At 38.0% G+C, this 12,616-nt stretch overlaps 1 protein-coding gene across 2 annotated transcripts in view; it reads right to left on the bottom strand.

Annotated features, from left to right (window-relative positions):
- Positions 1-3,657: 3,657 nt before the first annotated feature.
- FAM155A (family with sequence similarity 155 member A) overlaps positions 3,658-12,616 on the bottom strand; it is a 606,241-nt gene continuing 597,282 nt past the window's right edge. Inside the window, exons 3-4 of one of the 2 annotated variants that reach the window (XM_006770702.2) lie at positions 6,863-6,908; positions 4,404-4,479 (exon numbers count right to left, since the gene is read on the bottom strand). In XM_006770702.2, coding sequence (XP_006770765.1) covers positions 6,886-6,908 — 23 coding nt within the window. In that variant the 3' untranslated portion in view covers positions 4,404-4,479; positions 6,863-6,885. Of the gene's footprint in view, positions 4,480-6,862; positions 6,909-12,616 lie in introns of both variants that reach the window. The other variant, XM_006770701.2, reaches the window with a different exon arrangement.

Here is a 12,616-nt window from a genome sequence, read left to right as displayed (position 1 = left end):
CCAAAGATATTGGATAGCTTCTTTTGTAAGTTATAATTTTTAATTAAAACTTAGTGATATCGTAAGTATGTGAGAGTTTGGAGAAAGTAAATTCTACTCCCAAAGTATGTTTGGAACCCAAAGATCTTGCTGTGATCCGCAGCGATTTTGAAATTTGCAAATAGATGTGGTTTAGTTCCACCTTTGTGTTGCCTACTTGTGTGACCCTGGATAAAATAGCGAGGAGATCAATTATTTTTAACTTTAATCTGCATGTTGTGTCATGTGAACATAGCCTTGAAGTATCTTCAAACCAAAGAACATCTTTCATGCCTTAAGTTTTATTCTAAGGCAGAGAATATTATCATTATTTAGAGTATTTCTGGAATTTGAAGCAATTAGGTCATTCCTGTAAATGTCATGGAGATAGGGCTTTAAGTGTCACTCAGTTTCCTTCCTTCCTCTTACTTAATACTTTGTCATTCACCATCACCAACTATCTTCATGCCATATTCAATATTTAATATGCATCATAAATTTTTGGGAGAGGGACAAGATTCTGGCTATTTCAAAATTATTACTCCTTCCTTAATGGAGACAGTTTGTGAGAGTCTGTTTTCCACACTAAAGACAAAGATTTTGACTGAGCATGCTGCTCAAACTTTAGCAAAAAATAGAAATCATTCATCATAATGTTATAAGTGTATTGTTATGGGTTGAATAATTTTGTGGTTAAAGCTTTACTTATAAGCAATGTATCTACATCTATATCTATATATATTCATGTGACATATGAATCTGCAATGTGAAACCCACAGATACCAATGGTCTACTGTAATTCCACTTATGTTATTTGACATTTGACTTTTCAAATATATCAATATTCCACACTCTGGAATTTTTCTAGTGTAGAGAAAAAGTCAATCATGAACTTGGGAAAATCTGTTCTATACACTTGTGGAAAAAATATTTTCTTAGTTTTCAACTTGCTTTCAAAAATAGTTGTTTTAATATCATAATTCATTATCCAGTATTCAATGATTATCCCCTAAGAGAAAAATGGATCAAGATGGTGGTTACAAAGGTGCAGGGTCTTATTTTTTTTCCTGTCAGGATTAATGTGTGCACAACATCAAGCATGTGTCAAATAGAAAAAGGACTGCAAGGATCAGTAGGTGTAGTGAGATTAGCATTTTCAATGGCTGTTCTTGACTTTGTAAAGGAGTCATTGCCTATCTGGATCCTTTACCTGGCCCCAGGAAAAGCTGCTTCAGTTCAGCGTGTCAGTGGAAATATAGGGGAGTGGTCACACATGTTTGCTAATAAATACTAGGCACTGATATCATTCTCACATAAGAAGACACATGTGCATGGCAAGGAAAAATCCTACAGACTATTCCAACCTTAACTGACTTGTGAGAGAGAAAGATGTCATGCCCCTTCTTTCCTTACATCCATTCTTCACCCAAGTTAGAGTTTATTACAAATAACACTGCATTGTTTCTCTCAGTTCTTGACATTGTCTTTTGGATGACTTAACTCTTGTATAAAGTAGTGGTGGTTTTTGTTATCCCTCTTTTGGCTGCCATCCTCCCCAAACTAAAGCTAAGTGGAATCTTCCAGGCCTCTTCCTTTGAAAAAGAACTTGAACCAGTTGCAAAAGATACTACGGGAAAGCAAAACCCTACTTGTTAAGGAATACGGCTTTTCATTGTTTTGCCCAGTGTCTTGTTGATGGGACTTGTATTTATTGTGATGGGTCATTTTTTTCTGAAAAAAAAAAAAAAAAAGATAGAACTGCCTCTGGCATGAACAGAAGCATAAGGGGCACTGAGAAACTATGGAGTGGCTTTTGCACAGCAAAGGCAGACAAAGGTCATAACAAACTTTTCTTGGGCCATATGACTCAAAGTCCTGAAGATGTCAGTTGAATAAGAGATCACTGACTAAGTTCTTCCTCATGAGTCATCCCTCACCCTCCATTCATTGACCCCCTTACATTTCTCATTCCCTAGCTCCACTAAATCTACATTCCACCACTAGTTAGGCTTTTAAAAATGCTCATTTCTGTAAGTGTTTAAAATTTGCAACAATTCAAAGCCCATCCCCAGCTACGTCCCACCCATGTGTCCCTAGAAATAGCACATTTCTGTAAATCAAAACTACTGTCTATGTGTGTGCACACGTGAATGTGTTTGCATTTGTATGAAAAGGACATTTTTTTAAAAAGGAACAAAAAGTAGAGAATTTTGCATTTGGTGGTGTTTTGTTTTTTTGTTTTTTTTTGTATTTGAGCAGACCATTTTAGGAATTTCAGTCTCAACAAAACACTATTAAAACAAAGAATCTAGTAAAATATTTGTGCATGTTCTGCTAAACAATTCTAGCAATTTTATTAAGCAATACCTTTATTATTTTTGAATATTCTTAACAGACTGGAACAAAACATTTTTTTATTCAAAACAAAATATGCATACTGTACGCATGTCGCAGGGTTAAGTATGATGCAGAGATTAAAGTTTGTTTGAACAAAAACAAATGCCGGGGGGAATTTCATAGCTATAAAGTCAATAACTAAATTTTGTTCGCTAAGAGGACCTTTTCTATGGTTTTCCTTCATCTTCCAGCTACACAGCAAACATATCTGAAGTGCACTTCCCAAGTGTAGTTAGAGAATAGGAAGGAATGTAAAGTATTTTTTTTAATTATTTGTTTTGTTTGTTTGGTTTTTTAAAAACAGCCCTTATTAACTCTTCCTTCCACTGATTCTACTGTAAACTCATAAAAGCCTTTTTTTTTTATATAAAGCAAATTCATAGACATTCAGCAGGTGAAATGTTCCCACAAAAAGAAAAAAGTACAAACAGAGCAATCAGATTTCTCCTCTTTTCTTCAACTATCTAGAGCGTGTTAGAGTGATACAGTTTTTGCACTTGAATGGAAATGGCTAACCTATTCTTTTTTTAAAAAAAAAAGTTTATTTTTTTGTGATAATGCAGAATTGCATACACTTTATACCTGGAATAATTTAAAACCATATGTTGGGGAAATACTGGAGTAAAATTGTGTATATTCTGTATACTGCAGGTGTTTGAGCATCTCTACTATCTCCTTTGTCAGCAATAAAGGAGGCAAAAGAAATCCAGATGTGTGTTCTTGGCCTCTTTGTCCCCATTACAAGGGCCAAAATGGGCTCCCAGGTTACTGCAACAGAACTGAAGTCACAGTGAAAGTCCACCTTCCGAAGGACTCTCTGCCTCTTCTCACCCTGATGCGAGGTGGCCACTCGGAGCCACCTGATCAGTGAGAAAGGACCGGGGCCTTGGGGAACGGGAGTGGGAGCGAAATAGTTCATGGTAATTTTCTTTGCTTTTATTTTGTTTTCAACATAAAAATGTGTTCAACTGTCTGATTCCACCTATCATGGGGAACACATGTTTTTTCAGCTACTCTCCTTGTCTGCTCCGTTGTGGGTTTGTGCAACAGCGGCTCAGAGGCCCACCAGAGCGTGCACGCCCATTCACCATGGCCACACAGACAGAAGCAAGCGGATGTTGTCTGCTGAGGGGAGAGAGGAGGGCCAGGGGAGGAAAGGCCGGGGAGGGTGCAGGTTCCCAAGGCAGGAGGGAGAGTTAGGAAATTCTTTTTCTTTTTTTTTCTTTTTTTTGTCTTTTTTTCTTTTTTATGATTTTTTTGTTTGTTTATTTTTTTGCTATACCACAAAGTCATAGCAATCATTCCTCTAATAGAAACTGACAGGACATAGAGACAGAACTATCTGATGAACATACACAATGACTAGAAATATATATATATATATATTAGAGAGAGAAAGACAGTGAAAAGACTTAGTTTACCTCTGAGAAAGCATCCCCCAAAATAAATCCTGTATTAACAAGTGCAAAAAACAAACAAACGAAATCAACCCAAACCAAAACCAAAGCAAATTAAACGTCCAAACATTAAAACACAGTGTATAAAATGGTGTGAGAAATAGAAGTCACTTGGCAGCCTTTCAGTCAATAAAAAGCTGTGTTTGTGTCCTTGTTTGGATTCAGGCCCATCTTTTTCAATGTTACCCTACAGGCCCTGCAAGAAGTGATTGGAGGGTAAAAGCACCCAGTCTCTGTGACATCTGACCAGTTGCGCTTTCGTGGTGGGCCAGGGCTGCTCTGGTGACACTTTGTGGTGACACTCTGTCCTTCCACGGTTACTCCTCATTGGCTGAGCTTTCTTCCAGCGTGTTGATGCCTCCGAAGCTCAGTGCCGTGGTGTTCTGTGCTGCTGAGGCTGTGAGCACTGAATGTAAGAGAATCAGTACCAGAACACACAGTTTGAGTCTGCTGTTGCACAGTCTTGTTGCTGAGGAAACTGTGAGCGACGTCCTGTGACAGGAGCCACTGTTGTCCACCGTTCCTTTGGATGGGTTGTTTTTTTGCTCCTGTCTCCTGACGTCACAGCATTCTGGTTCATCATTGGTTAGAAAGGTCTCGTAGAGCCCTGCAGGATGAAGACAGTGGTCGGTTAACAGGAAAGGAAGACGTGGGAAGGAGCTCATAGTAGAGAGAAGCTGTTACGCCAGTGTTCTGATCCACAAAAATCATACAAGCAATGCAACATTTTGTAAAGGGAAGGAAGGTCAAGACAGTCTGGATAAATGGCCAACCATTCTCTCAAACCAGCACTTTTAAGTTCCTCATTGTGTTCTTTGTATATTCCTGGTGGTCATACCATGAAAGTTCTGGGTTGTGATGAATATAGAATGAAAAATGTTATTAGATCAAAATCAGAACCTGAGGTTCTGGATCAACTTGGTGACCAGGGACATGCAACCATCCTTTTTCTTTAACAGGAACATGACTAATTAATGCAATTCCTAAAGTAACATCAACTAGTTGTGCTAAATGAAATAAGTAACCAAACAAAATATCATAGCTATAGCAACCATGTTTCCTAATTGCTTCCTCTCTTGAACCTCACTATGTCTTCTATCACCCTGTCTTGGGAGGCAGATAGAGAATGGCATAACTATCTACACATCCAATGGGTGACCATTTCCTTTTGATTTATTTTCTAAATGTTTCTTTTATTCTTCCATATGCAATTCTATTGATGACTGCCTAATGGGACCAGTTGAGTGTTAAATGAAATAAATAATATAAATGTATCTTTCACCTGGACCACTACAGGAGGACACTCTCTGATCTTGATTTTCTCCACTTCCAAAAACTATCCTTCCTCAACATTGCCTTTCAGTGAATACCTGTACATCTCACACCCTCACTCTCGCACTCTTTCTCTCTTGTTTATTCCCTCCTGGAGAGCTTCTTCTCTTGCTCCCTTCCCCTTTTCCTTCTTCTTTTAAAATTACACATTGTTCTTATTTTACAATTGATAGATGGGTAGTTCTGAAACTTTCAAAGTGGTGAAAAGAGTAAAACAACTGGTGCCCTAGTCAGTGGCTCAGTTGGTTGGAGCATCATCTATACATTAGAAAATGGTTGTGTGTTGGACTCCCGGTCAGGGCACACCTAGGTTGTGGGTTCCATCCCCAGGTGGGGTGCCTACGGGAGGCAACTGATCAATGTTTATTTCACATCAATGTTCCTCTCTCTCTCTAAAATCAATAAAACATAATCTCAGGTGAGGATTAAAAAAAGAAAGAATAAAATAACTGGCTATTCATTACCTTTCAACATTGTTTCTTGCTATATTATAAATAGTCATGTTTTATGTATTTGCATAAGCCATTTTTCCACTGGACTGAAACATTGTCTCAAACTGATAGGATGAAGTTTCTACACAAATTGTATTATATTACACTCAAGCTTCAAAAACTGAAAAATAAGGATAGAGCAATCGGAAGGATTAAATTAGATTTTGAATGTAAAGTTCTTGGCTTAGTGCCTATCACATAAATATGCTTCAAAAATTGGCTACCATCTTATATAATAAAGAGGTAATATGCAAATTTACCATCATGCCCTCACACAAGATGGCCGCCCCCATGATGGCCAGCAGGGGAGGGCAGTTGGGGGAAATCAGGCCAGCATGGGAGCAGTTAGGCATCGATCAGGCTGGCAGGAGAGTGGTTAGGAGGTGATCAGGCAGGCAGGCAGGCGAGCAGTTGGGAGACAGCAGTCCCGGATTGTAATAGGGATGTCAACTGCCGGTTTAGGCCCAATCCCTGTGGGATCAGCAGTCGGACATCTCCCGAGGGGTCCCAGATTAGAGAGGGTGTAGGCTGGTCTGAGGGACACCCCGCCCCCAGTGCACGAATTTCATGCATCGGGCCTCTAGTTAATAATACTAGCAATTAATAGTGTCTCATGATACCACATAAATAATAAATCTAAAATATCCTTTCCTCTCTCTGCAGACTCATTGCTCACTGTTCCAGCTATCCTGAACTCCTTCCGGTTCTTTTCAGAACACGTGGTACTTCCACCCAAATCTGTATCATTGTCCAAGCTGCTGGTATATTCTCCATCAACTCATATACCTATTCTCATTTTTATTTTCAAGTTCAGCTCACAGGAAATTCCCTGTGTGAAGCCTGCACACACATGCCTGGGCTGTGAATGCATTTTGTGTAACTTCAATAGAGCAATTATTATTAGTTCTTTTACTCTCAATTGCTCATTTTCATGTCAATTTCCTTACTCATCTGTCAACTTAAAAGCAAGAACTATATATTTTCAGCTTTGCGTTCCCAATGGGTTGCAGAAGACCTGAGCAAAACATACTCGATGAGCATTTATTATATGAATAAACTCAATATATATTTATTTAATAAAAATAATCTATTAAATGATATGTTATACACTGCAATCTTCAGTTTCTTTGAAATAAATGACCAATATATCCTTATAATGATGCTTACAATATTCATTTCTTCTTAGGCATTCAAAGGTAAACTTCACCTTCGCCTAGATAGAATATGGAAAAAAAACTGAATTAATGAGGTCTGTAGCTGCGACATTTTCATTGTATGATATTTTCTTATATCATATAACTACTGGTAAGACTAATCATTTATTGAAGTATAAGTTTTCCAAAATTATATTCTATACAGAAAAGAGTTTACAGTTAAGATGATAAGAATAGAAATCTAAAGGTCATTTAGATCAATGTTTTAGAATGTTCATAGTCAGAAAATGTTTAATAATGTCACCCCAATAAGAAGGTCTTCCAAGTTAGCTCAATAGCTAGATTGCTGATTTATAATTATTAGTAAAGTCATTTCAGAAAAGATAAAGATGTTCATTCAAACAAATATATGTATTCCTCTTTTTGACTGACAAAGTGAATACTCTATTTCCCCTGTGCATCTTGTAATCTGAATTTTTATTCAGAGTTATACATGCATGTATTTTAACAACCAAATAATTCCATAAGACTTCTTACAAAATAATTAAAAAATTCATCCCCCCCCCATTCTGAATTCTTTCTTCTTAGAGGCAATTGCCACTCTTTTAGCGTTTCTGTATTTAACACCATATTGTAAATAGCCTACTTTGTGCTTTTCTTGAGTTTTCATTTTGCATGTGAGGATAAAACATTTGTTCTCCTGTTTCCTCCAGCTTATATGATCCCCACCATACTGCCACCATCCCCTTTCCGCCCTGGTAGTGAGTTCAGTGTTCATTCTTTGCTTTATTAGGATGTTGTAAAAACAATGCTAATTTAGCCAACTAGTAAACTTTAGTTTCCCATTATTAAACCAATGTTTTCTTAGAGTTAATATCTTACAGTTTTCTATGTACTTATTAATTCAATCCCAAATATTTTACCAGTTATTTCAATTGAGTCAGATGTTCTATCAGTTTTATCTTCCTGAAGAAATATATCCTGGAGCCTACCATCTGGACTGGTTGTTTTTTTTATGCCTGGTACATAGCTACCAGCCTGAAAACCCTAATGAAGCATCATTTTGGGATGCTTGCTACCTCTCTCCTCTGGACTCCCTATTTTCTGTATCCTCTGCCTCCTTTTTCAATTTGGTGGACCATGTCATCTAGGATCTTCATATGGAAAAGCTCATGGGAGTCAATTTCTAAGATGCTGTATGGCTAAAAATATGTTTATTTTGCTGCATATTTAATTGATTGTTTGGCTGAGTATGGGATTCTGGTTTAGAAAATTGTTTCCTTCATATGTACTTGAGCATCACTCCCACATTAAGTTGTTGGACCTCTGGGACCTGTCCTTTAGTTTTCTTATCTCATCTCTCCTATTTGATACCACTTCATCCCTTGCTCTGTATTCTAGAGGATTTGGTGAGCTTTATCCTGTAATAATTTTATTGAGATTTTTTTTCTACCACATTTTAATTTCCACGGGCACTTTTATGTATTCTCAAGGTTAGGTTTTATTTTTTAAGTGTTCTCATTTCATAGTTGCAATCTATTCTTTTATTGCTCTCAGATATTTGCAGCTATTTTATTTGTCATGTTTTATTTCCTCTTTGCATAGGCTCTGTTTTCTCCAAATCACTTTGTTGGTTTGTTGTTGTTGTTGTTGTTGTTCGTCTCTTATTTTTTTACACGGGAAGTCTGCACATTCTAGATTGTCTGCTTACATGAAAAAGTATTGGGATCTCAGCACCTAAAAAGGATTGTGAACTGTGAGCTACACTGTAGGATAACCTGCCTCAACTGCTTTGATGGAGACATTTTTTAAATGATTTCCTTAGGTTGTTTGGGTTACCCAGGAAATATCCAATACCTGTTCAGGAGTGCGAAAGCTGGGGAGCCAGTTTCCTGAGAGTTAGATGGGAGAAGGCACTGTGATGGGGTAGGGGTTGGGAGAGAATCTCAACCTTTGGTGTGTATGCTGTACGCACTTCATCCTCATTTTGGGCCCCTACTGTAACTCCTCCTGGGGTCACCCAGGACAATAATGTTCTGCAGTCATCTCTGAAAATATAGGTCCCATCCCACACACAAATATTCCAAGTCTTTTCTCTAAGGTGAGGAAGGGGGAATTACTAGGTTGGAGAGGTGGACACAGGCTATGGAGATGTAACAGCTTCTTAAACATATTTTGTTGCCTCTTCCAAACATCTTCCACTGTCAATTCTTGTGCCTGGAGGGAGTCTGGGAATTACAGATGTGCAGTCTGTAAATCTGGTTGATGCTTGGTTTCCTCTCGGCTGCTTCCTGCCCTCAGCAAATCCTTGAGCACACATCTATGTTCTTTCTTGTGTCTAAGAGGTTTTTGGTTACTATCTCCTTATCTATTCTTCTATTCTTTTGGATTTATGCCTCAAAACAATTTCTTTTCTTTAGGGTTTGCCTAGAATATGGTACTGCCTTTTCTCTCTATATCATTCCGCTCTGTCTTGAACTCTGACAGATGTCTGCTTCTCTGTTAGATACATTTATGAATAAACAGGATATACAGCCTGCTAAGTCCAGCATTTCTTGTTTTATGTGATGGACGGTGGGGTGCATCAACCAGAGGTCCCCCAGGACATGGCCACTTACCCTTCCATCTGGGAATGCTGTAGGCAATTAGATCCCGCCTCAATGTCTCCCCAGAAACCACCTGTGGATGAGCCTTACCTAAAGTTTCTGGGACCCTGGGAAGCTGCCTTTGAGAATCAGGGAATCTGTGAAGGCCATCCCAGCCTCAGACCTTTTCCCTCTTCTGAAACCTCCTTCCCTGACTTCTCACAGAACAGTATAGTTCCCAGTGTCCACCCCAGTAAACCATTTGCACACAGACGTGCTTCCCAGGAAAGCCTACCTATAGTGGCTAACTCTTCTCATCACTCAAAGGAACTATAAGAACATATTTCCAAATGAAAATAATTTCTTAAACTATAATCACATTGCACAAATATCTAACTGATTAGGGTTAGAAAAGAAAAGGACATTTTCAGCTCATGAAATGTTGTTCTGATATAGTATTTTGCTTACAAAATGTTCTATTTGCAATATATAATGAATCATTACCTGCTATTTATCATTGAATAAGAATAATTATAGAAATTATTGCTCAACCTTATAATACCAACCTTGTGGAGTTTTTTTGAGGATTAAATAATACATATAATTTATTTAGAATAGTACCCGGAGGATAGTAAAATATCACATAATATTTTAATTATTCCCATTATAAATTAGGAAGGTGGTTAAAATACATATAATTAAATTTCTTTTGCTGATTTTAATTACTCTAACCCACTCACAGAAACACCTTATTTTTCACCACTCAACACAATTACTCTATTCTACTATAGTCATTATAAATATAAGTTAAGTACAAGGAAGTCAAATATTTTCAGGAAATCCTTAGAATAAACACATGATATTACTTAAATATAATCCTTCATTAGTCCAGCAATTTACCTTTTATCATCTTTAAATCCAACGAGTTATGACACTATTTTTTCAAATATTTGAACTAGTAACATACTTTAATATATTTTTGAATCCAAAAGTTTAGAAAACAGTGAAGTAAAAAGAGGAGGAAAATCACTCCAAATGTGAATTTGTTAGGATTTTAAAAAAAAGAAGAAAGAATTGGAATTTATTTTCACCATTTAAAAGGATAATACAAACATACATATACACATGCATACCATTTGCATATGATATATAGGTTTTGAATTTTTTTTTTTATATGGGGACAAACTAATCTAGTTTCATCCTTTTGCAAGTGCCTTTCCAGTTTTCCCTGCACGATTTATTGAAGAGGCTTTATTTTTCCACTGTATACAGACAATCTGATGATTTTTTTTTGTTCTGTTTCTTTTTGGAACTTTGACTTTGGGACTTTGATGGGGATTACATTAAATCCATATATTGCTTTCGATATTATGGCCATTGTAACTATGTTGGTTCTTCCAATCCATAAATATGAGATATCATTCCATTTTGTGGTGTATTTTTCAATCTCTTTTAATATTGCTTTGTCATTTTCAGTATATAGTCCTTCATTTTTTTTGTTGTTGTTAAGCTTATTCCTAGGTATTTTATTCTTTCTGCTGCCACTGAAAAATGAATTTTTCATTTCTTTTTCTCAAGTTTTATTGTTTTAATCTTTATTGATCTCTTTATATTTTTCTGTCTATCATGTTCTACATCTATGAGTTTCACAATGATTGAAAAGGAGATTTTAATCAATTTACATTTATTTTGGATTTGTAGTGGTTGGTCTTGCTTTCAGCAGATAATAACATTTCCAAACATTTAAAAAAGTTTATCATTTCCTTTGTTTTCCATCATATACTATGTGAGCATATTTAAATTCATATTTTCATAATTTGTTAAATGTATGTTTTAATTTTATTAGAACTTATATTTTTAAAAATTACATCCATTTGAACCTATATGTACCTAATTATCAAGATTATTGATAAGGAAATTAAAAATGTACTTCCTTCAACTCCTTATCCCACAACCTCTTTTGGCTATCATCAGATGTTTTATGCTTATTTACTAGAGGCCCGGTGCATGAAATTCATGCACGGGGGTGGGGCAGGAGGGCTCTCAGCCCAGATCAGCCCAGCCTGTATCCTCTCCAATCTGGGACTGCTGGCTTCCAACCACTCGCCAGTCCACCTGCCTGATTGCCCCTAACTGCTTCTGCCTGCCAGCCTGATCACCCCCTAACTACTCCCCTGCCAGCCTGATAGATGCCTAACTGTCCTCCTTTGCAGGTCACCCCTAATTGCCCTCCCTTTGCCAGCCTGGTCACCCCTAAGTGCCCTCCCTTTGCCAGCCTGATCATCCCTAACTGCCCTCCCTTGCCACCCTGGTCACCCCTAAGTACCCTACCCTGCTGGCCTGGTCACCCCCAACTGCCCTCCCTTGCCAGCCTGGTCACACTTAACTGCCCTCCCATGCTGGCCCAATTGCCCCTAACTGCCTTCCCCTGCTGGCCTGGTCACCCCCAAATGCCCTCCCCTTCTGGCCTGGTCAACCCTAATTGCCCTCCCTTTGCCAGCCTGGTCACCCCTAAGTACCCTCCCCTGCTGGCCTGGTCACCCCCAACTGCTCTTCCTTGCTGGCTCAGTCACCCCTAACTACCCTCTCCTACCAGCCTGTTTGCCCCCTACTGCCTTCCCCTGCAGGCCTGGTCCCTCCCAACAGCCCTCCCCCGCCAGCCATCTTGTGTCCACATGGGGGCGGCCATCTTTGACCACATGGTGGTGGCCATCTTGTGTGTGTGGGTGATGGTCAATTTGCATATTATTCTTTTATTAGATAGGATTGTCAAATTACTATCATTTTATGTCTTCCAGTGATTATTAAAAATATTTGCATATTGTTTTATACTTATCTCAATTCAGGGATTATTTAGTTGCAATTAACAGAAACCCACTGGAGCTAAGTTATGTGAAAAACAACAAAAAACAGGTGGTGGGAAGAATATTAGAAAAAGTCCAGCCTATTTATTGAAATACAAGACCAACAGCATGCCAAGCAATTAAAGAACAGCATTATAGAATAACATGGAATTGGGTGTGCTTCACCTGAGTGGCAAACATAGCGCTAATTAATAGCACATAGTAATCAATCTGTTGCCTGCTGCACATCCCCCAGCCCCTTGCAGGCACATCTTTGCTGCTTTTTCATGTACATGTGCATACATGACTTCATTGCTTTTCTCTCTTGGTCAGGACTGC

Source organism: Myotis davidii, unplaced genomic scaffold (assembly GCF_000327345.1).
Source record: "Myotis davidii unplaced genomic scaffold, ASM32734v1 scaffold242, whole genome shotgun sequence".
Classification (NCBI taxonomy): domain Eukaryota; kingdom Metazoa; phylum Chordata; class Mammalia; order Chiroptera; family Vespertilionidae; genus Myotis; species Myotis davidii.
This window is presented reverse-complemented; position numbering and strand designations above follow the sequence as displayed.